General features: G+C 56.0%; 1 protein-coding gene across 8 annotated transcripts in view; it reads left to right on the top strand.

Annotated features, from left to right (window-relative positions):
- The window catches only part of PEX14 (peroxisomal biogenesis factor 14), a 155,813-nt gene extending 139,260 nt beyond the window's left edge, over positions 1–16,553 (top strand). For all 8 annotated transcript variants that reach the window (XM_003949289.5, XM_001162201.7, XM_063786398.1 and 5 more), the window contains 5 exons: positions 4,113–4,198; positions 8,800–8,902; positions 10,133–10,230; positions 13,061–13,152; positions 15,320–16,553. In XM_003949289.5, the coding sequence (XP_003949338.1) occupies positions 4,113–4,198; positions 8,800–8,902; positions 10,133–10,230; positions 13,061–13,152; positions 15,320–15,776 (836 nt within the window). In that variant the 3' untranslated portion in view covers positions 15,777–16,553. The remainder of the gene's footprint in view (positions 1–4,112; positions 4,199–8,799; positions 8,903–10,132; positions 10,231–13,060; positions 13,153–15,319) is intronic.
- Positions 16,554–20,969: the final 4,416 nt, after the last annotated feature.

Below are 20,969 nucleotides of genomic sequence, written 5' to 3'. Positions count from 1 at the left end.
TTCATTTTGCCACAAGACAGAATTGTATAACACATCTCCAAAACGAGTAAAATGGCATTTCAGCTTCTTGTCTTTATAGACTCTCTGAACTTTAGGAAAGATCATTCTGGTCCCTTTTCATTAATAATGAAAACCAGGGGGCAATAAAATGTTCTTAATGTGAGCATGGCAGGAATGAGGAGCGGTGAGGGGTGAAGGGTGAGGCTGCAGGGACCACAGGTGTTTCTTGGGGCTGGAATAGCTCAGAACTCTGGAAAGTGAGGCAGCTGTTGGGAGGGTCCTGGTCATCAACCCACACAGCCAGCGTCTGCTCAGCCTTGACAGCCCAGAGGGCCCCAGAGAAGGCTGTCCTTCTCATGGCGGGATGTTTGCGGGTGAGCAGAGGAATCCAGCAAACTCCAGGTGCTGGTCAAGCTTTCAGCCAAGTCACAGCTGCTTTCTTGCAAGAGGCTTCGTGGTGTCTGAGAAATCAGTGGTGAATATGGTATTCGGGCCGTGGGCCCCGTTCTGCACTTGTTCTGCCTGAGGATTTTGGCTGCAGGGAGGGATGTTCCGGGTATGGATGAAGGCCCTCCTGAGCAGGGACTCTGAGAGAGTGGGGTGGCCAGGTTGCTCTGTCTTCACTTTTTCCTCCTGAAAATGGACTTGCACTAGATGTCAGGTTTTGTATCTGGAGCGCCAAGCAAAGCTGGCTAGAAGAGGGGAGACAGAAGAGACACCTGACCAGGACTCCAAGTGCCCGGCTCCTTGGGGTCGAGGTGAAAGATCCGTCTGCCTCAGTGCTCTTAGAGCTCCCTGTGTAACGAGAGGTGATTTGTGTCGGGTGGGGGTGTCCACCATCAGTGAAGTAGCACTGTCCCCTTCCCATGGCAGTTTCTTAGACACCGAGTGTCACTGCACAGCCTGGGAAGGGAGTGGGGAAGTCCTTGCTAACCATAACACAAACCCCGGAACCCATAAAAGAATAGATTGATAAATTTGTATAAAAACCTCTGCATGTGACAAAACACCATTAGCAGAGTCAAAAGAAAAATAAACCAGAGAAGATGTTTGCGATGCAGATCACAGACAGCGGGCTAATAATCCTGCTATATAAAAAGTCTCTCTAAAGTGACAAGGGAAAAGAAATCAAGTAGAAAAGTGGAGAGCATACAGTACACCGAAAAGGAAATGCTGATGAAAACATGCTCAATCCTCACTCAAAATGAGATCAATGCAAATTAGAACTAGAGTGAACTTCTGTTTTCCTGCTGTGGTATTGGCAGGAATCTCTGCGTTTGAATCGTGCATTGTGTGGGCGCAGCCGTGGGGAAGCAGGCACTGCGCAGCGGCTCAGGGTGAATTATCGGCCCCATGGAGGCAGCGTGGCAGTATTTCTCAAAACTGCAAATGCACACGCCCTGGGACCACCCTCTGGGGGTTCTGAGGCTCACAGGGTGCGTGTCCCCATGTGGGAGATGGCACGTGTGCACGTTGTTGATGGCAGCGTGGTGTGCAGTAGTAGAAAGTTGGAAATGAGCTGGGTGCCCATCGGAGGGCAGGTGAAGTGGAATATCCTGCAGCTGTAGAAAACAAGATTGAGAGATGGGGAAACGTGAAGGAAGAGAAGACATCCTGTGCCGCCTTAGGTGTGCACACAGACTCACTGGAAGGATAAATGTAAGACTACTAATGGCTGTTGGTGGTGGGGAAGCCTTTTTTCACAGGCTGCCCTGTGCTATTCGATGAGTGAACTGTATGCGTGCTACCTGTTCAAAAAGTGTAAAACAGAAATGGGAGTTGGGGACTAAGGGAGAGGCCCTATGTTGATTACAGTTTTGGGACCGAGATTCCAGGGCTAGGACACACCGGGGAGTCTCGCATGGAATCCGCAGGCAGGGAGGGAGTTTGGTGGCCAAGGAGGGACTCCAGGCCCCTCCAGCCCTGTCGTCTCTGCCCCCTGAGAGTGCCATTCAACAGCCCTGGGGGAGGGGGTGTCTCCTTGCCCACTCGGAGGTCTTTGCGACTTGGATCCGCCTGGTCGGGCTGCGTGCCAGCAGCCCCTTCCCCCTCATGCCACATCCTGCCCTGAGCTGAAGGAAAGAATGGGCCTTCTCCTCCCCTGTGGTCATAAAACGCCAGGACATGGAAGGTACCTCTGAAAACTTACAGGCACAGGTGAGAACTGAGGGCAGAAGTCTCTCAAGCAGCAAGTCCTTCAGCTTCACTCGGCCGTGTTGTGACGTTCCTTCCCAGAGTTCAGAACGCTGCTGATTTTCCCTCTCCCCCTTTCTCCCAGATGAGCAGCACACCGTGGGGGCGCCTTCCGGATAGCTCTCCACTGGTGCTGTGATCGCCTTCCCCACTGGTCTGTGTCCCACCCACGCCCCTCCTGATGACAGATCCTTCGGGGGGAGGCAGAGCACCCGCCACGTGGCCTGGAGATGGCAGCTCCAGAAAGGTGTTCGCAGTGGAGACGGGGCTCTCCCGCGTGCCTCGGAGGATCAGATGAGGTTGTGGACGTGGGAGCACTTTGTGAACTGGGCATGGGAAAGAGTGAAGGTGGAAACTCTCCCCACGTCAAGTAGAATTGCATTCAGGAGGGCACTTTGCTATGTGCCGTTCTAAAGAGAATCGGCCGGGCGCGGTGCTGCTCGCCTGTAGTCCATCTGCTTGGGAGGCTGAGGTGAGAGGATTCCTTGAGTCCAGGAGTTCCGGGCTACGGGGCACTGTGCTGATCAGGGTTCTGCACTAAGTTCTGCATCAATATGGTGACCTCCTGGAGCAGGGGACCACGAGGTCGCCTAAGGAGGTCAGAAATGGAGCCGGTCAAAACTCCCATTCTGATCAGCAGTGGGACATGCCTGTGGATCGCCACTGCACTCCAGCCTGGGCAACATAACAAGAGCCCATCTCTAAAAAGATTACTTAATACAAATAAAGAGAAGAGAACGGGGCCAGGTGATCTTCCATGAAGACTGGCTGCCCTTCACAGCAGCAGCAATGTGTTCTCCTGAGACATCGCCCCACTCCCTTCTTGCCCTCTGTGCTGGTCCCAGTCCCTCTCCACCTCGTGAACCCTTGCAGCAGGCTCGCCCCAGCTCTTCTGCCTCTGTGGCCCCCACTTCTGACCACCCTCAGAGCCTCCCCAGTGCTGCTGTCCAGGGTCATGGCACTCCCTGATTCACATCCCCCAGTAATTCCCATTGCTTAGGAAAGAATATTCGGCTTCCTTGACCACACAGTCCACCTGGTGCCACCTGTCTACCTCTTTCCTGCCCCGCCCCAGCCCCCACTGTACCTGCGGCTTCCTTGGCTCCTCTCCGTTCTCCCCAGCACCCTGCTCTTGGGGTCCTCTGGGCCAGAGCAGCTCTCCTCTTTAGTCAGGCCCAGGGTGCTCACCTGGTCTACACCCACCTACCGTCTCTCTTTTGTGCTTGCTCCCCTCCAGCCCCCAAGGGCCTCAGGGCTCCTCCAAGGCCCTGCTGACCCCAGCCCCTCTCCCCTGCCACCCCCATCCCTTTTGATAGGCGTTCTCACTCTCTGAAGCCTTGCTCAGTCATTTGGAGACTTGTGTTTTCTCTCCGCTGGCTCCAAGCGAGAGCAGGGCTGGGAGGTCTAGTTTACCACAGCCCACCCCCGTGCCCCCACCCAGCGTACCACGGTCCCCCTCTCCACTTCGCTGAGGCCCCGCTTGGTTCTGCTGTGGCCCCCAGCTTATCGCCAGCTATAGTAGGGCATATATGGGTATATTTATGCTCCCCTAAACATACTCCTGTTATCCTCTCTGGATCTTTTGTTCCTGAGGTAGAGACCATGCTGTTGGTCTTCAGATCACCTCTGCCACCTGACTGCCAACTCAGGTCTCAGCTCACTGCTGGATACCTCCACCCACAGCCTGCAGTCAGGGTTGGGTGACTGGCATCCCTTGTGTCCCAGTTGAGGCAGTGGGAATAGGAGGGGTGGAGCCGGCTGCTGTTGTGATGATCATGTGCTGCCTTCCTGCGGTGGAGTGTTCCACTTGCCCATTGTTGGAGGCGAGGAGACTGTGCCACTGAGGCACCTGTGCCGGCCCCCACCCGAAGAAGGACGCCATGTGCGTCTTCTAACCCTCCTTCTCTTCCCGCCTGTAGGTCCCGCAGGCTCCCGATGGCGAGATTACGGCGCCCTGGCCATCATCATGGCAGGCATCGCATTTGGCTTTCACCAGCTCTACAAGGTGAGTCACCCCCAGCGGCTGCAGGTGCTGTGCCCCTGCCACCCTGTGGCATTCGGCACCCTTTCACTGGTTCCCCTGCATGGAGGCACTGCCGTGCTCTGCCCTGGAGTGTGTTGGCAGTGAGAGGCTGTGCTAGAGGTCGGGGTTCACAGCTGGATCCAGGCAGGCCCTGCCCTGCTGCGGGGCTTGGCAGGCTCTGCCCACCTTTTCTCCAGTGCTCAGCATATACCACCCAGATCTCCACTTGCAGGGGCATCGTGAGGTCTGTCCCTTGCCAGCCCATGTCAGGCACTTACAGTAGTGCCCGCACGGGGAAGCCGTGCGAGCAGTTTTGAGACACAGAATAACATAATGGCGAAGAGCATGGACGCTGGGCCAGCTGCTTTGCTGAGCCCTGGCTCTGCCCCTCAGGAGCTTGGTGATCACAGGCTCTGGTCTGTAAAATGGGAATAACAGTCCCCACTTCACAAGGTTGTCGTGAAGTCCCGAAGAGTCAGTCTTCCTTGTAGAGGACTCAGAGCCATGCCCGGCACATGGAAGTGCTTTATACACCATTGTTCTGCCACAGCATTTAAGAGCGGCGGTGAGAACCTCAGTGTCATCAGATGTATGGGAGCTGTTCTTTTTGCTCTGTCTGTTGTGCTGCCATCTATAGAAATCTAGGATTTCCCAGGCTTCTCAAGTCAACTTTCAGGATCCCACGTTCATTGCTTGCAACAGAACTGCAGGCATGACGTGAACATTGACTCCCTTGTGAAGGCCCAACTTGGACGTGAAGCAAATGAGTCTAGAGTCTAGAAAATGCAGGCCAGGGTAGGTGCCCAGTCCAGATCTTGGAATCCTGTAGAGAAGCCTCTTTTCTTTCGAGGCTGCCAGCTCCTCCACCCCTGATTGGTGATTTTTTTTTTTTTTTTTTTTTTTTTTGAGATGGAGTCTCGCTCTGTCACCTAGGCCAGAGTGCAGTGGCATGATCTCGGCTCACTGCAACCTCCGCCTCCTGAGTTCAAGCAATTCTCCTGTCTCAGCTTCCTGAGTAGCTGGGATTATAGGCGTGCTGGTGCACGCCCGGCTAATTTTTGTATTTTTAGTAGAGGTGAGGTTTCACTGAGTTGGCCAGGCCGGTCTCGAACTCCTGACCTCAGGTGATCCGCCCACCTCGGCCTCCCAAAGTGCCAGGATTACAGGCTTGAGCCGCTGTGCCCGGCTGGTGATTTTCTTTTTTAAACAACCTGAATGAGCACTCAGACTCGCCATGGTCACTCTTAGCACATGAAGCATGGTCAGCCGTGGTACTCCGGATTCTTCATTTTTGATGTAATACAAAAGCTAATGACAGTTGTAGCAGAATGTAATTTTTTAAGTGTAGCATGTATTCCTGGAGCTGGACATTTCCATGTTAGAAATTGAGAAACAAGGGCTGGGCGTGGTGGCTCACGCCTGTAATCCCAGCACTTTGGGAGGCTGAGGCTGAGGATCCTGACTTGATCATGAGGTCAGTAGATCGAGACCATCCTGGCTAACACGGTGAAACCCCGACTCTACCAAAAATACAAAAAATTAGCCCGGCATGGTGGCGGGCACCTGCAGTCCCAGCTACTGGGGAGGCTGAGGCAGGAGAATGGGGTGAACCTGGGAGGCGGAGCTTGCAGTAAGCCAAGATCATGCCACTGCACTCTAGCCTGGGTGACAGAGCAAGACTCCTTCTCAAAAAAGAAAAAAAAAAAGAAAAAGAAATCGAGAAACAAAACATCCTGGGTTGGCCCAGGTGCCGTGGCTCACACCTCTAATCCCAGTACTTTGGGAGGCCAGGGCAGGCAGATTGCTTGAGCCCAGAAGTTTGATATTAGCCTGGCCAACATGGTGAAACTCTGTCTCTACCAAACAATAAAATAAAATAAAATAAAATAAATAAGCTAGGCATGGTGGTGTGAGCCTGTAGTCCCAGCTATACTCGGGAGGCTGAGGTGGTGGGAGGATCACTTGGGCTCGGGAGGTAGAGGTTGCAGTGAACTGAGATCACACGACTGCACTCCAGCCTCGGCAACAGAAGGAGACCCTGTCTCAATTTAAAAAACAAAATAAGCCAGGCGCAGTGGCTCATGCCTATAATCCCAGGACTTTGGGAGGCTGAGGTGGGCGGATCACTTGAGGTCAGGAGTTTGAGACCAGCCTGGCCAACAAGGTGAAACCCTGTCTCTACTGATAATACAAAAATTAGCTGGGTGTCATGGCGTACACCTGTAATCCCAGCTACTTGGGAGGCTGAGGCAGGAGAATCACTTGAGCCTGGGAGGCATAGGTTGCAGTGAGCCTGCAGTGAGCCGAGATTGTGCCACTGCACTCCAGCGTGGGTGAAAGAGTGAGACTTTGTCTCAAATAAATACATAAATAAACAGAACAGAACAAAAACACCTCTTGGGACCCGGTTCTTCTCCCTCTGAACTGGTGCCCCCTTCAAATCACTGACTGTATACAAGCACCAAGAAGAATGTGACACGAACGCCAGAGTCCTCAGATGAATGCCCCGGCTGTAATGAGCAGTAGGCACTGTCACATGGCCACCCATGGAGGGCCTGTGGCCTGACGGGAGCGGGAGGACAGCTCGGCAGCCCGCCTTAGTGTGGGCACTCACACGGAGCTGCCACTTGTAGTTTCTACGAAGCTCTGGGCTCTCCGCTCTGCTTTAAAAAAGAAAAGAAACGTTGCAATATCAGTCACAATGGTAACAAGAGAATTTCTAAAGCATCTGCTCAGTTTCTCGAAATTAAAAAAAAAAAAAAAAAAAAAAGAAATGGTAAAAAGCCCTCGACTGGCTTTATAAGCATGTGAAGACTTTGGCTAGGGCAGCGTGTCTGCTCCTGCCCTTAGGACTTCTGATCTCAGAAATGGGGTGTTTAGTTGGTTACACACACATATATGAATTCTTTTTTTTTTTTTTTTTTTTTTTGAGACACAGTCTAACTCTATTACCCGGGCTGGAGTGCAGTGGCATGATCTCTGCTCACTGCAGCCTCTGCCTCCCGGGTTCAAGCGATTCTCCAGCCACAGCCTCCCGAGGAGCTGGGATTACAGGCATGCGCCACCACACTCAGCTAATCTTTATATTTTTAGTAGAGATGGAGTTTCACTGTGTTGGCCAGGCTGGTCTCGAACGCCTGACCTCATGATCTGCCCACCTCAGCCTCCCAAAGTGCTGGGATTACAAGCGTGAGCCACCGCGCCCGGCCAAGAATTCTTTACCTTTCATGCTGAGGACATTTCATCCTGAAGTGTAAGGCTACCTTTGATGAGTTTTGGCTCAGTTGTGGGTAATAGCTCACACTGTGGTTGAAAAGCACTTTGCAAAATAGAAAATGCGTCTATACATGTGCTGCAGAAGAATGATCTTCACTTAGGAGTCACTCTGGAAATGAGTTCCCACAAACCCCTTGTGAGAGAGCTTCTTTTCCTTCCCTGGTACAGAAACCGTAATGGAGAAGTTTCCGTCCTCTTTCCTATCTGGGCCCAGATAGATTAAGAACCAAAGTTATCCCCGGGCAGCTCCTGCCAGGCTTGCACTGCACTGCCTCTGGCAGTGCCCACTGAAGTGGGCAGCGGGTCTCACTCTTCACCTGGGGGGCTTTGTCTCCATGTCCCGAGTGGCTGGACGTCAGTGCACATGTTCCTACACGCAGCTGTCCCTGCAGGCCCCACCACCCACCTCCACCCCTCCACACCCTCACCTCCAAGGCAACCAAGAGCACCAGTTGCCAGCCCTGCCCTGCCTGCCTCCTTCCTGAACGGCTCCTTCGGGCGTCCCTGGTTCTAGGCCCCTGTGAGGGGTGGCCCTGCCGCATTCACTTTCTTTTTCCCCAGAGCCAGTTTCTTCTGGTCCTGCGCTTTCCTCTCCCTTCTGCCTTGTGTTTCATTCTGGGGAACTCGACTTCTTTTGACTCTTACGTGAAGGAAGTTTGTTCTGAGGATTCAGGCTTCATTTAGAAAAAGACTGAGGTGACCTCTTCCAGCAGCCTCAGAGCGCACATGTTATCCCCTGGCGAGAGAACCAAGGGTCCCAGAAATGTGTTGTTGATTTTCCTTTAGTTTCTCCAGCGATGTTTTGTTTATTAATTTACTCGTTTGTTTCTGAATAGGTGATTCACTCACAGGTTCAAAATGTTCACAATTCAGGAGAACATGCCGGGAAGAGCTGCCCCGCCTCCCTCGCCTCCTGGAGGCTCCAGCATTATCTGTTGCTTGTGTGTCCATCCACATTTATATCTTACAACTTTGACAGTAGAGTTTATAACTTTGTGTTACAGAAATAGTGTAGCATCACTAAGAAAAGTAAATAAAGGAACCAAAAAGTTCCCATCACAGCAGATCCAGCTGACTCTCCCTGTCCACGTTCCCTCCTGGTCCTTGTCCTTATTCAGGCAGAATTTTTACGTGGTTGTAATCGCAGTCTCATAACTTTTTCAAATATCTTGTTCATTTATGGTGTTTGCTTAGGGTTTCCAAAACCCAGGGATGACAGGGAGAAAGTTGGGCGGCAGAATTTGAGAGATTGTTGGAGGATAACCCCGGGTCCGTATGCATTCCTCACCCTGTCCCGCTTCTTGCAGAAATACCTGCTCCCCCTCATCCTGGGCGGCCGAGAGGACAGAAAGCAGCTGGAGAGGATGGAGGCCGGTCTCTCTGAGCTGAGTGGCAGCGTGGCCCAGACAGGTAAAGATTAATGACTCCATCAAGTCACCCCTCACAGCCTTCTCCAAGCAGCCCCTTCTCTGCCCCTCCCCTCTCCCTCTGTCTCCACTCTATGTGGTGACTTCATTTATCTGCTCTGAGAATCTGTTCACATTTGCAAATGAAGCCGCCGTCATTTCGGTTTAATTTGAAATTGCTTGTTTACTGTCGGCACGGCCTCAATTAATTATGTTTTTACGGAAAGGCTCCCAACCTCAGAATATTAATAAGGGGAATAAAATGACAGCCTTTCTAAGGGCTGTAAAGTTCATTTTTAATTTCTGCTTCTATGAGGTTTTCAGGGGGGTTTTCAGTGATTTTCCCCCTTCCCTCTAAGACTCGACTGTGGGGTCAAGAGAGTCTGTAATTACTGTGGCTCCCGGGACCCCAGCCACCTCCCCTGTTATCGACTCAACAGGGCTCGCGTTCATTACCCAGTGCCCCAGCGATGGCCCAGATTAGCTGGGACCTGTCGCGCCAGAGGTGGCTTCTCTTCTTTATAAACTTGTTTACTAGACGGCAGCTCTGAATCTAAAAACCAGAGCAAGGCCAATGAGAGAGCCACCTGTCTCAGGCAGGAGTCTGTGTCCCTCTGGAGCACGTTTGTGAAGCTCACAGAAACCCTCTCAGAAACCCTCTGACGCGTCCATCCTGCTGCCGTTTGCTCCTGCGAGGCTGACATTGGTGGCAACAAGGTCCTGAGGGGTCATGGGACACCAGGGAGTTGAGCAGGCAGCTTGGGTCAGGTGGGGAGGGTGGGAAGGAGCAGTGGGAAACAGGACATGCGGCTTGAGCCACTCCTGGATGTGAATGTGGCGGGGACCTGAGATGCATCTCTCCCAGCATTGGAGACCCCAGGAGTTTCACAAGGACACTGAGGCCCAGGAGATGAAGGACGCAGGCGCCAGAGAAGCCGGGAGAGCTCAGCAAATCATAGCCAGCTCTAATTAGAGGGGAGAGGTTCTGGACGGATATACTGTTGACCATGGACAACTACACAATGGAAAGATAAAGTAGAAATACTAGAGGTTAGATACAGTGCAGGCAGATCACCCAGAGTGCAGATAAATTAGATGGATTGTGGGGGCTGGGGGTGTCTGCAGATAAATTAGATGGAGCGGGAACACGGGCAGCTCCTAGGTGTGCGGACCGAGCGAGGGGAACGTCTGTGCCTGTGAATTTCCCAGCGCCGTGACTGCTTTCTCCTCGCAGTGACTCAGTTACAGACGACCCTCGCCTCCGTCCAGGAGCTGCTGATTCAGCAGCAGCAGAAGATCCAGGAGCTTGCCCACGAGCTGGCTGCTGCCAAGGTACCTGTCTCTGCTGCACAGGGCCCTCCAGGCCCAGGTCTGTCCCATGTGCCCTTCACTCTTGTCCCTTGGGCCGGGCTTGCCACCTTCGGGAGCTGGACTTTGCCCCAGTCTCACAGTGGTTACACAGCCGTGGCCGATGCTGCCCTTTCTCTCCTTGTAGAGACAGGAGGCTGTTGCTGGGCAGTCAGTGTGACGTTTAACCGTCGAGGCCATCCTTTCTCTATGTCACCTCCCAACAGGAGGAAGGAAAAGCTACCCTCTGCCTGTGGAGATCTCATGGCAGCCACATCCCCGCAGCTCTGGAGGCTTTCTGTGTAGACATGGGACGGTCTCTACCTATAAGTTAGGTTGCAGGTCACAGCATGGCCAGGAGGGGTTCTGGAACAGACAGGGGAGAAGCGAGTCGCAGTCAGTTCACCAGCACCAGCCCCATCCACACCGCAGTGCAGCGGGCAGGTTCTCTAGACTCAGGTTTCATGGGTTCTGGCAACCCTAGGGAGCCAGAACCAACTCCCAAGGCAGTGTCCTTGCCTCACTGCCCAAATGTGAAGAAATCTTGGCGTGGCAGCTTCCAGGATCAGGCTGAATCCTGGTCCTGCCACTTGTTAGCTGTATGACCACAGGCAAGTTACTTAACCTCTCTGAGTCTTAGTCTCCTCATCTGTAAAATGGAGCCATAACGGCACCTAATTCCTGGGGCTCTTCATGGGTTCAAGAGGGTGCCTGGCTCCAGCCAGCTCGCAGGATTGCAGGCCTGGGTTCTGTGGGTGGGTAACAGAGGTCATCCCTGAGGCGGCATCAGACAGACCGGGCCCAGGAGACAGTGGCCTGGTGGCTCCAGAACACCCACTGGCTCCTCTCTCTGTCCCTTGCCCCACAGCTCTGTGGCCGGCGGACACTGCTCCCTGTCTGCCCCCACAGCCTGGGCTCTGGAGAGTCCCATCCCGAGTTGCTTACCCAGGGAAAGCCACTCCTAGTGTACGAGTTGGCTTGAGCCAGCACTCAGATCTTTTGCATTTGCAAAAACCATGAAAATGACAATCTTTCCATGGAGTGTGGGGTGTCTCTTGTGAAGAGGGTCCCAGGAATCTCCCCCCTGGATATCCAAACCACACACAGAGGTGCCACCTGCTCTTCCTCCTGGGATGGCTGTGGGTACTGGTGACCACCTCCAGCCACTGCAATGCGTGTTCTCCACGGGTGGCCGGTCCCTAAAGCACCAGGAAGCCCAGCGACGGCCCTGCCTGCTCTCCTGGGTCAGGTCATCTTTTGGATCCATGCTCTGCCTGTGGCCAGAAGCCATTCCGGAAATTGGAAAACTGTTTTCAGGCCTTACGCCTGAGATTAAGACCACATGTTGTGTTTAAGAAGCAGTGGGGGCCCGGGATGTGCTTGGTGGTGAGAGGGGTTGGGCCCCTCAGAGTCCCTCGAGCTGGCTTTGCTGCCGCTGTCCCTGGCCCACCCCAGCCTTCTCTCCCGAGCTGCATGGGGCCACTGGCTTGGCATCTAAACGCGTATGTGTGAGGACTTTGGTTACCCCGTAAACCAAAGACCCAGAGCTGTGTTTTCTCAGCTGTAATGGAAGTTTTTATATCTGGCTTCCAAACTCCTGCTGGAGCACTGTAAAAAATTAAAAAGAAGAGCTTTAAGTAATTAAAAACCTACATAAAACTCAAGGCTATGAGTTTTCTACAACTGTTTCTTAAAGAGGCTGGCTAAAAAGCCCCAGATGTCAGATTTTATTTCTAAATCCTGGCATCTGGCACCATATGCGTTTGGAAATCTGAGTCCCTTGTAGGCCAGTGAGTGGAAATTGTGCCCTTGTTCATGGGCTGCTGTAGCTTTCAAGGTCTCAGAGAAGCCAGAGCCGTGGCTCCTGGGTCCTCCCTGTCTGGCGGTCTGGAGTAGGAACCCTGAGGGGCTGTGTCTGGGGGTGGTGGGTGACACGCACTCACTCTCAGACTGCCTGGGTTTTCCTTCCTGAGACCTACAGGCCCTCTGAAGGACTTCTCCCTGCTAAGGTGTGCCAGCTGGACTGCTTGCTGGGGTGAGCCCACAGCAGCCCCCGACCCCACGTCAGAGGCCAGGCCTCTGTAAGCCAGCCCAGCGGCCCACAGCACACTGGTAGGGAACAGCCAGGGAACGTCCCCTCTGCCCACCTCGGGGGAGCAGTATCAGGAGAGCTGGCAATATTCATCTGTGCACTTAAAGACGGCCTGGGGTGGCCTTCAGCCTGGGCGAGGTAGACCTCACACGGAGGCCTCGTGGCATTGTCCTCTGTGCACATGCCACAAGCAGGTTGCCACCAGCAGCTCGCATTTGGGGACCTCTGGTTTGGCTGTCCTCTTCCCCGTCTATACCAGCAAGATTTTCCAGAAGTAAGATGTAGTTCTGTGAAGTTTATTTGGAAAACAGTGTTACCTTCAAAGGGGAAAGGTGTGCATGGAAGGATGGGGTTTGTCAGAGATGGTGGCTGTTTCCTCTTTCCACCCCGGGCCATCTTAAATCCCAGACACCATCCCACTTCATACCGCACCCGCACGCCTCCGCATGTCTCTAAAAGACGCCCACAATACCATTATGTCACCTAAAAACACGTAATGATTCCTTATGTCATCAGATGTCCAAACAGAGCTGTGGGAATGTTTAAGGATGTCGTCATCCAGAGACGTGGCAGGCAGTGGGCAGTGGCAGAACCTTCCCCCGGGTTCCCCAGAACAGACCCAGAAGGCCCCACCTGCTGCCCCCACCCAGGTCCTCCTGCAGCCGCAGGCCCCGCCCGTGCCGCAAGGCGCCCGCCCTGAGCCTCCCTGTGCTCTGCTTTCAGGCCACCACATCCACCAACTGGATCCTGGAGTCCCAGAATATCAACGAACTCAAGTCCGAAATTAACTCCTTGAAAGGGCTTCTTTTAAATCGGTAGGAGGGAGGAATGGGGACCCTGTTCTGGTCGGGCCTGGAAAGGAGGACTGGGAGCTCTGGGGCATGGGAGGGGCATGACGCCCACCCCCACCCCCAAGGACCCCATCTGTCTGGGCGACTCAGGCACTGAGTCTGGGGCCTTTTGAGCTTCTCTTTTCATTCCCCAGTTGACACCCTCTCCACTCCAGAGGTGACGGTCTGTGGCACACAAGTTTTGAAATACAGTTCCCAGGCCTGTGAAGACCTAGTCAGGGACAGCTTGAGCCAAAAAGCAGGGCCCTTGGAGCAGAGGAGAACTTCCTGGTTTGGCTCCTCCTTCCTGAGCCCCAGGTGACCACTCAGTGACAGCTTTGTCCCAGGGAAAGCCCCTGCGGGAGAGTCTTTGTGTTTTGTACTTGGAAGGGTTCCACGACTGAAGACGTGGGCAGAAGCAGGCCCTGCCCCCCAGCTTCTTGGTTGTCCCCCTGTTGTCCCTCTGTAGCGACAGCACATTGTCACCAATGCAGCCTCAGAGGTAGGATGACCAACTTGTCCTGCTTTGCCTGGGACTGTCCTGGTTTTATTTATTTTTATTTTTATTTTTTTTTGAGATGGAGTCTCACTCTGTTGCCCAGGCTGCAGTGCAGTGGCACGATCTCGGCTCACTGCAACCTCTGCCTCCCGGGTTCACGCCATTCTCCTGCCTCAGCCTCCCGAGTAGCTGGGATTACAGGCGCCCGCCACCACTCCCGGCTAATTTTTGTATTTTTAGTAGAGGTGGGATTTTGCTATGTTGGCCAGGCTGGTCTTGAATTCCCGACCTCAGGTCATCTGCCCATGGCCTCCCAAAGTGCTGGGATTACAGGTGTGAGCCACTGTGCCTGGACTGTTCTGGTTTTTTAAAACCGAAAGTCCAGTGTCCAGGAGCCACTCTGTCCTGGCAGCCGCAACTGTGGGCCATCCTCCTGGGCTGATGCCCTAGTGGGCCTTGCATGGGGTGTCCTTGTTTCCCTGCTGGGCTGGGTTTGTTGGGAGCTGGGTGAGTGGGAGGGTGCAGGTGGGCTTTTCACTAGGGTCCAGGATGGGGTGCAGAGGGGTCTTGTGGCTCCAGCCAGAAGACCCCATTTTCCAAGCCACCCAACTTCCCGGTTTTCCCTGAGGAAAAGAACATGTCCTGGAAAGAGATGTGGCGCTGGCAGAGGCCAGAGCATTGTCATTAGGAGATAGCCTCCATTTTCCCTAACCGAGACCAGTGCCTTGGAGGCTGGGGATGGAGGCCAGGCCATCGGGTGACCGTGGGGGCCAAGAAAACTGCACATGGAATTTCTTGTTAGCGTTTAGGATGCTGGTGAATAAAGCAGGCCGTGGTGTGTGCCCCACTCAAGTGGGGTCTGTGGTGGGAGAGTTGTGTCTAAGGCCCCTGCTGGGGGACAGCCGTGCGGGCAGGGCTTTGTCCTCTTGGCTCAGGCAGAGATGGGCCTGCCTGTTGGAGAGCTCTGTCTCTGAGCCGTTGCCAAGTGGACCTGACCTCCCAGGTCCCTCCTGGAATTGGCTTTGGTTTGGGCTGGCTGCTGGCCCAGGAACGGAGTACGGAGCAGAAAGGAGAGCTGCCTCTTCCCCGTTGAAAGTGTTGAGCTCAGAAGTTTTCTAGCAAAGGGCATAACCACCGCCCTTTTGGTTCTGATGTGTCTGACCCCCTGCCAGTGGCCAGGGCTCCCTGCCTCCACCTTTTGCTCAGGCCATAGACAAATGAGGACTGTGGCTCAGGTGTCTGGAGTCCCCAGTCATAGCCCTTTTGGACTCCTCACCAACCTGTCTCTCTCCTGGCCACTGGGGTGGAGGCAGGGATGGTGCTGAGGATCAGAAGGAAGCAGGCTCCCGCATGGCAGGCAGGCCCCACTTGGCTTGCAGCAGCTGCCCAGGCAGATGGGCCTTGCCCAGGGTGGGGGCCCGGGGGGACCCTGGGCTGTCTGTGGGGGCACAGGACACGCTTGGCATCTATCTCAGCTATAGGATCTTTGCTCCTGAAAGGAGGGGAGGAAGGGCTCCATCCTGTCCCTTGCCCAGTGTCCCTGGGGGAGCAGCTCACCATCGCCGAGCCCTTGCGGGTCAGGGAAGGCGTGGCCCTTCGAAGGGGGGAGTCCTGAATGCCGCCACCAACCTCCCCCCCTGCTTCTCCCCCCAGGAGGCAGTTCCCTCCGTCCCCATCAGCCCCGAAGATCCCCTCCTGGCAGATCCCAGTCAAGTCACCGTCACCCTCCAGCCCCGCGGCCGTGAACCACCACAGCAGCAGCGACATCTCACCTGTCAGCAACGAGTCCACGTCGTCCTCGCCTGGGAAGGAGGGCCACAGCCCCGAGGGCTCCACGGTCACCTACCACTTGCTGGGCCCCCAGGAGGAAGGCGAGGGGGTGGTGGACGTCAAGGGCCAGGTGCGGATGGAGGTGCAAGGCGAGGAGGAGAAGAGGGAGGACAAGGAGGACGAGGAGGACGAGGAGGATGATGATGTGAGCCATGTGGACGAGGAGGACTGCCTGGGGGTGCAGAGGGAGGACCGCCGGGGCGGGGATGGGCAGATCAACGAGCAGGTGGAGAAGCTGCGGCGGCCCGAGGGCGCCAGCAACGAGAGTGAGCGGGACTAGGGCTGCGCCTGCTGCCTCCAGCCCTGAGGATGGCATCTAGTGTGCCAGTGCGTGGCCATACCCTGCCTCCCTCTCTGGCCCTGGGAGGGCAGCTTGGAGCCCAGGTAGGGGGCAGAGCTGTCCTCAGCTGCACTGCGGCCTGGTGGCAGTGTGGGGAGTCACACTTCTGTCCACCTGGCCTCCTCTCGCCTGGCCGCCAGCCCCAGCCCCAGCCCCAGCCCCAGCCCCAGGCCCAGCTGCCTTTGGCTTTGATCTCAAGTCAGGCTGAAGGCAGCGAAGCCTCGGGGCCCAAGCCCCTCCCCAGCCCCCTCTCCCGGACAGACGCCTTGCCCAGGGTGTGTTTGCCGAGTGTCTTGACTACCGTGACACCACGCATGGCCAGAGCTAGCGTCCCTACTGCCTCCCGACTCCTCAGTGGAGGAGGAGCTGCGGTCCCTCTGGTGTCTGCCGTCCCCCTCCCTCCCTGGGCCCGGCCCTGGACTCCTCAGGTGCCTGTCCCCAGCCCCAACCCCACTCATGCCCCGTCGTCCTCCCAGACAAATGAAACCACGCTGCGCTTCCGATGCCCCTGCTTGCCGTGTAATGGTTCAGCTAATCCCATGGCGAGATGGGGGCTCACTCCGGAGGAGGAGCCAGGCAGCAGGGCCTTCCTGACCAACAGCCAGCTCTGTCCTTCCCCCCAGGAAACACATGTTCATTTGTGTGATCATGTATAGACCTCAGAACGGAAGATAGGACTGTATATAATTGTAATAAATACCAGTTGCCACTATTTAATTTCTGCCTGTGGCTCCCTGTCTGCTCATGGCACCCTGGGCCCGGGGGGTCGTCTCAGTGCAGCCTCCAGCTGGTGAAGTGTGGGTGAGGGCCCATGGGCAGCTTCCGCCGCTGCTGAGCCAGAAGCAGAGGCCTTGTTCAGGTCCAGTGGCTGCCGGAGGGCGACACTTTGCTGACCGCAGGAGGATCAGGGACCTCGTGTGACTGTATATAGACCTCATGTGGAGTGAGGAGCCTCTTCCTTAAATGGACGAGTGCTTCCCGGGGAGGGGAGTGTGGCGTCCTCTCTGACTCCCTGTCTCGCCTGGCTCTTTTCCTCCCAGTCTCCCTTTCCCCTTCACAGAGCATTTGGCTAAAACCAGAAGAGCAGAGCCATGGGCTCCTTGAGGGGCGCTCCTATTCCCTGCAGCCCCCAGGTGTCGGGACCAGGCTCGTGGGCCGCAGGCGCCGTGATGTCCATGTGCCTGTGTGGACACAAGGGCTTCGGAAATAGGAAGCCCTGGGCAGTCCCTGCAGGTGCGACCTCCATGTACCTGCTCCGCCCTGCCCCTCCCTCTGCTGGGGAGGGAGGAGGCCATGTGGTTGGGCTCAGAGACTTGGTGTTAGGGCTGTTTTGTCTCAGATGTTTCGCTTTTGGCCCCTGCAGCAAACCCTTCTTAATGCTGGGAACACAGGGCCTGCTAAAGTGACGGATTTCCAGGCCCGGGCCGCCCCCGCTCACTGAAGAGTCCCTGGGACCCGGCTGCCTCCACCTGCTGGAGGGACCCCTGGAGCAGGTCCACCCCCACCCACTGGAGGGTCCCTGGGAGCAGGTCTGCCCCTACCCACTGGAGGGTCCCCAGTACTGGGCTGCACCCACCCACTGGAGGGTCACTGGGAGCAGGCTGAACCCACCTGCTGGAGGGTCCAGCCCCAATCTGGTTTCTGGCCTGCGGGTTGCGTCTTTCATGCTTGTCACCTGGAAGGACACTCCTGCATTTCCTGTTTCCAGCTACGTGTTCCCCAGGGACGAGCAGAGCCCAGTTCAGTGTCACACTATGGCTTGTTCTCCTTTTTCCCTGGCCTCCTTGCTGTCCCTGAAGAAGCAGGTGTCTCAATTCCCAGGGGCTGCCACCCTCACCTGGACGAGGGGGTCCTGCCTACCAGGACCCCAGGAGTCCCAGTGTCTGGGAGCTGCGGTGGGCAGACAGGTGGGCCAGGCCTCGGCCTGGCTCTGGGGACAGTGACTGCCTGTGTCCCACCCTCAGACCTGCTGGGTCACAGGCCTGCATCTGGACGGATCGGTTCCTGAGGAGTCCCCGCCACCTGTCATTTGCTGCCTGGTGGCCATTGTCTGTAACTTCTCAGAGGTCCCCCCTCCAGTGGGACTAGAAAGGGAGACCAGAGGGCAGATACCCTGGGAAGGAAGGGAAGCCAGGGCTGTGGGGTTGGTGCTGTGGAAGTGAAGTGCCAGCTTCCCGGCTCCATTTCTCCCTGGAGAGCTGGGGCCACCAAGAAAGGGATTCCCTGGGGCTTCACTATCCCTGGGGTGGGGGCAATGGAGACCTCACAGGGCAAGCACTCTCCATCCTGGGGGGTCAGTGGGCTGGCACATCCCTGAGGCTCAAGCGTGGAGGAGAAACGGACAGAAACCTGGGCCTGGAGGCCTTTTGCCCCTGTGGGTCCTGAGCACCGAATTCGGCTTTTGAGGACAGAGAGTCTGGCGTGATTTCAGGGAGAGAAAAACCCCTCCCCAAAACGGCAGGAGTGCTGCCTAATAAAGCCAGCTGCTGGACCAGGGAAAACAGCCCTTTGAAAAAAAAAAAGCCTTTCATTAGAAAAATAATGCATTTCATCCAAATAAGGTAAAAATATTCGGAATGGGGCAGAAGTAAGCAGCAGGCAGCGCCTGTCAGGCCCTTTCTGGAAGGGAGAAGATTATTAAACTCAATTACAATGTATTTTTATAAAGTGTCTTTTAGGAAAGAACTAGCCCCATGCTTGGAGGCCGGGGGACAGCCGCCCTGACCTCACCCCGGACCAGCTCCCTCGGTCCCCGGGGTCTGTCCCGGCTCCTCCGGTGACTCGCTGGTTCTGCCTTGGGCAGGGGCATCTACTTTGGGAAGGACAGGGGACCTCCCTTGGTGTTTGCGACTCGCAGGACAGGCCAGGAGGCGGGGGAGTTGCCTTCGGGGGATGGTAGGGTCTCCGCCCGCCTGGGGCTGCCAAGTCCTTCAAAAGCCAAGGCTCCCAGAGCCAGTCCCATCCCAGGACCCTGGCTGGGACAGGGAGCGCCTGGGTCAGGGGAAGGGGCCGCTGAGTTTGTACCCACAGGTGGGATGTGTAGCAAAGCCAATCCACATAGAAGGGGACAGAGATGCGAGAACCTGCCACCTGCCCATCGGCTCCCTGTGTGCCCACAGAGTCTCTTTCCCTCTTTCTTTGTTTTTAATAAACGCATCTGAGCAAGCTGTGTTCATCTTTCGGGGCCCTCACACCCAGGTACAGGTGGAAGAGTTTTCTAGAAGGTTTCGCTTCTTCCCTCCTGGCGGCCCAGCCAGGAGCATGGAGGCGCTGGGTCTCCGGCCTTGCCCCAGACCCCTCCCTCTCCAGGTGACCACCCTGTCCCTGCCCCAGACCCCAGGAGGGAAGGGGAGGGCAAGCAGGGGCCATTCTTCAATGGCCAGACATCTCTGTCCCCAGGAGTTGACTCAATTTGTCTGTTTGTTTAAACTGGTTTCTGCCAAGGCACCAAAAGAAGAGGTCAGAGCCTCCAGACAGGGCAGGCACGGAGGCGCCAGTGAGACCTGCATGCAGGTGGGAGCTCCAGCCTCAGGTGAGGTGCGCTCCTGAGGTGTAGCACCCAGGTAGACCTGGAGGGCCTGGCCGCTCTTCCTCCTCCTGCTCCTTTGCTGTGTACAGGGGCTTCCCACCTAGGGACTGGCCACCGCCTGGCCAGGGGGAGCCACGCCCCAGCTGGCACGTGCTGACATGCATGTGAGTGCACATGTGTGTGGCACCCTCACACTCACGCAGGGCCCAGTGGGCCCTTTTCGAGAGGTCCCCATGTCCTCCTCCGACACGTGCCCATTGCAGGCCACAGCTCAGACCACAGCCGTGGCACTCTCTTTAATGCAAAACGGGTCTGAAATCTCGCCTGGCATTGAGGGATGACTACCTGAATCATGAATAAACCTTAATAATTTACTTTCATTGAGCACTTTTAAAGTTTGTGTTCTCCTAGAAGAAGAAATGAGATACATGATATGTTCATCAGAAAGATGCCTGAAACCTTTCCTTGCTCCACGACAGATACTGGAAGGACCTTCTTTCAAGTGACAGGGTCATGGCTTTAAACACCACCTTGACACTTGGCGTCCAGATGCGTTATAGCCCCAGGGGGAGGAGCCAGCCTCAGGGAGGCTCCGGGCAGGGAGGTTCTTTCTTGGGGATCCCTGCCTCCTTCCAGTGGTGTGGGGCATGGGGCTTACTGGAGGCCAAGCCACTGGGTCCAGCTGCTCCAGCGCTGGCTGTGGGCCCCCTGGGAGCTGCCGATTCCTCCCTGACCTGCCCCAGAGGGTGCGGAGGCACCTCCCAGCAAGGATGGCCGGGGCCTGGCTGCTTCTTTCTCAGACAAGGCTCTGGGATTCCAGCCCTTCAGAGGGCACTGCTGCCAGCCCTGGTCCTAGACCAACGCTACCTGTGGGGCCAGGGCCACCTCCCGTGACAGTGGATGGGCAGCTGGCCTTTGCCCAGTGGCCTGGTATGCTGCCCAGAAAGGGGGCTGCCTGTCGCCATGTCCAGGCTGGGGCAAGGCCGCTTCGTGAGCGCCAAGGCCCGGCGCCCACGGGTGACTCAGGTTGCTGGTGGCGCCCCTGCTGGGCCAGGTCCGTGGGAGGTGGGCAGGCCCCTGAGCTCAGCCCTGAGCCTGTGCGGCGGGTTCTGGCCCTTTCCAGGAGGTTGCAAAACACTTGAATTTGCCCCAGTTTGGGTGTAGGAGCATCACACACCACAGCTAATTAAATCCCAGAAGGAAAACATGCTTTACTGCATTTCCTACTGAGTCCAACAAGCCACAGGGAGTGCCGTGGGACCTGGGCCCATCCCAACCCCCAGCTGCAGGCCCCCTCCCGGCTCTTGGGGGCGGTCTCAGAGTGGGCACACATGCCTGGTGGGGGTACGAGCTTCTCTCCACCCTCTGGGGCGGGGCCTGGGACGTGGCACCATGGGCTGGCCTGGGTGCAGCGTCCTGAGGCCTTGAGATGCCTCTGAGAGGTCCCCGAGTCCCCGTTCCCCTTCCTTGGGCTGGACTGGGGGCCCTGCTTGTTGTGAGGTTGGTTGACCCTGGGTGTGGTCCATCCAGGCCCAGAAGACCAGGGGGCAGTTTTGGGGTCTGGCCAAGGTCAGCAAACCACCCTGAGTCCCCATTCTCCCTCC

The sequence above is a fragment of the Pan troglodytes genome, chromosome 1 (genome assembly GCF_028858775.2).
Source record: "Pan troglodytes isolate AG18354 chromosome 1, NHGRI_mPanTro3-v2.0_pri, whole genome shotgun sequence".
NCBI classification, from domain to species: Eukaryota; Metazoa; Chordata; class Mammalia; order Primates; family Hominidae; genus Pan; species Pan troglodytes.
The sequence above is the reverse complement of the archived record's forward strand: the minus strand, read 5'-3'. Positions and strand labels throughout refer to the sequence as shown.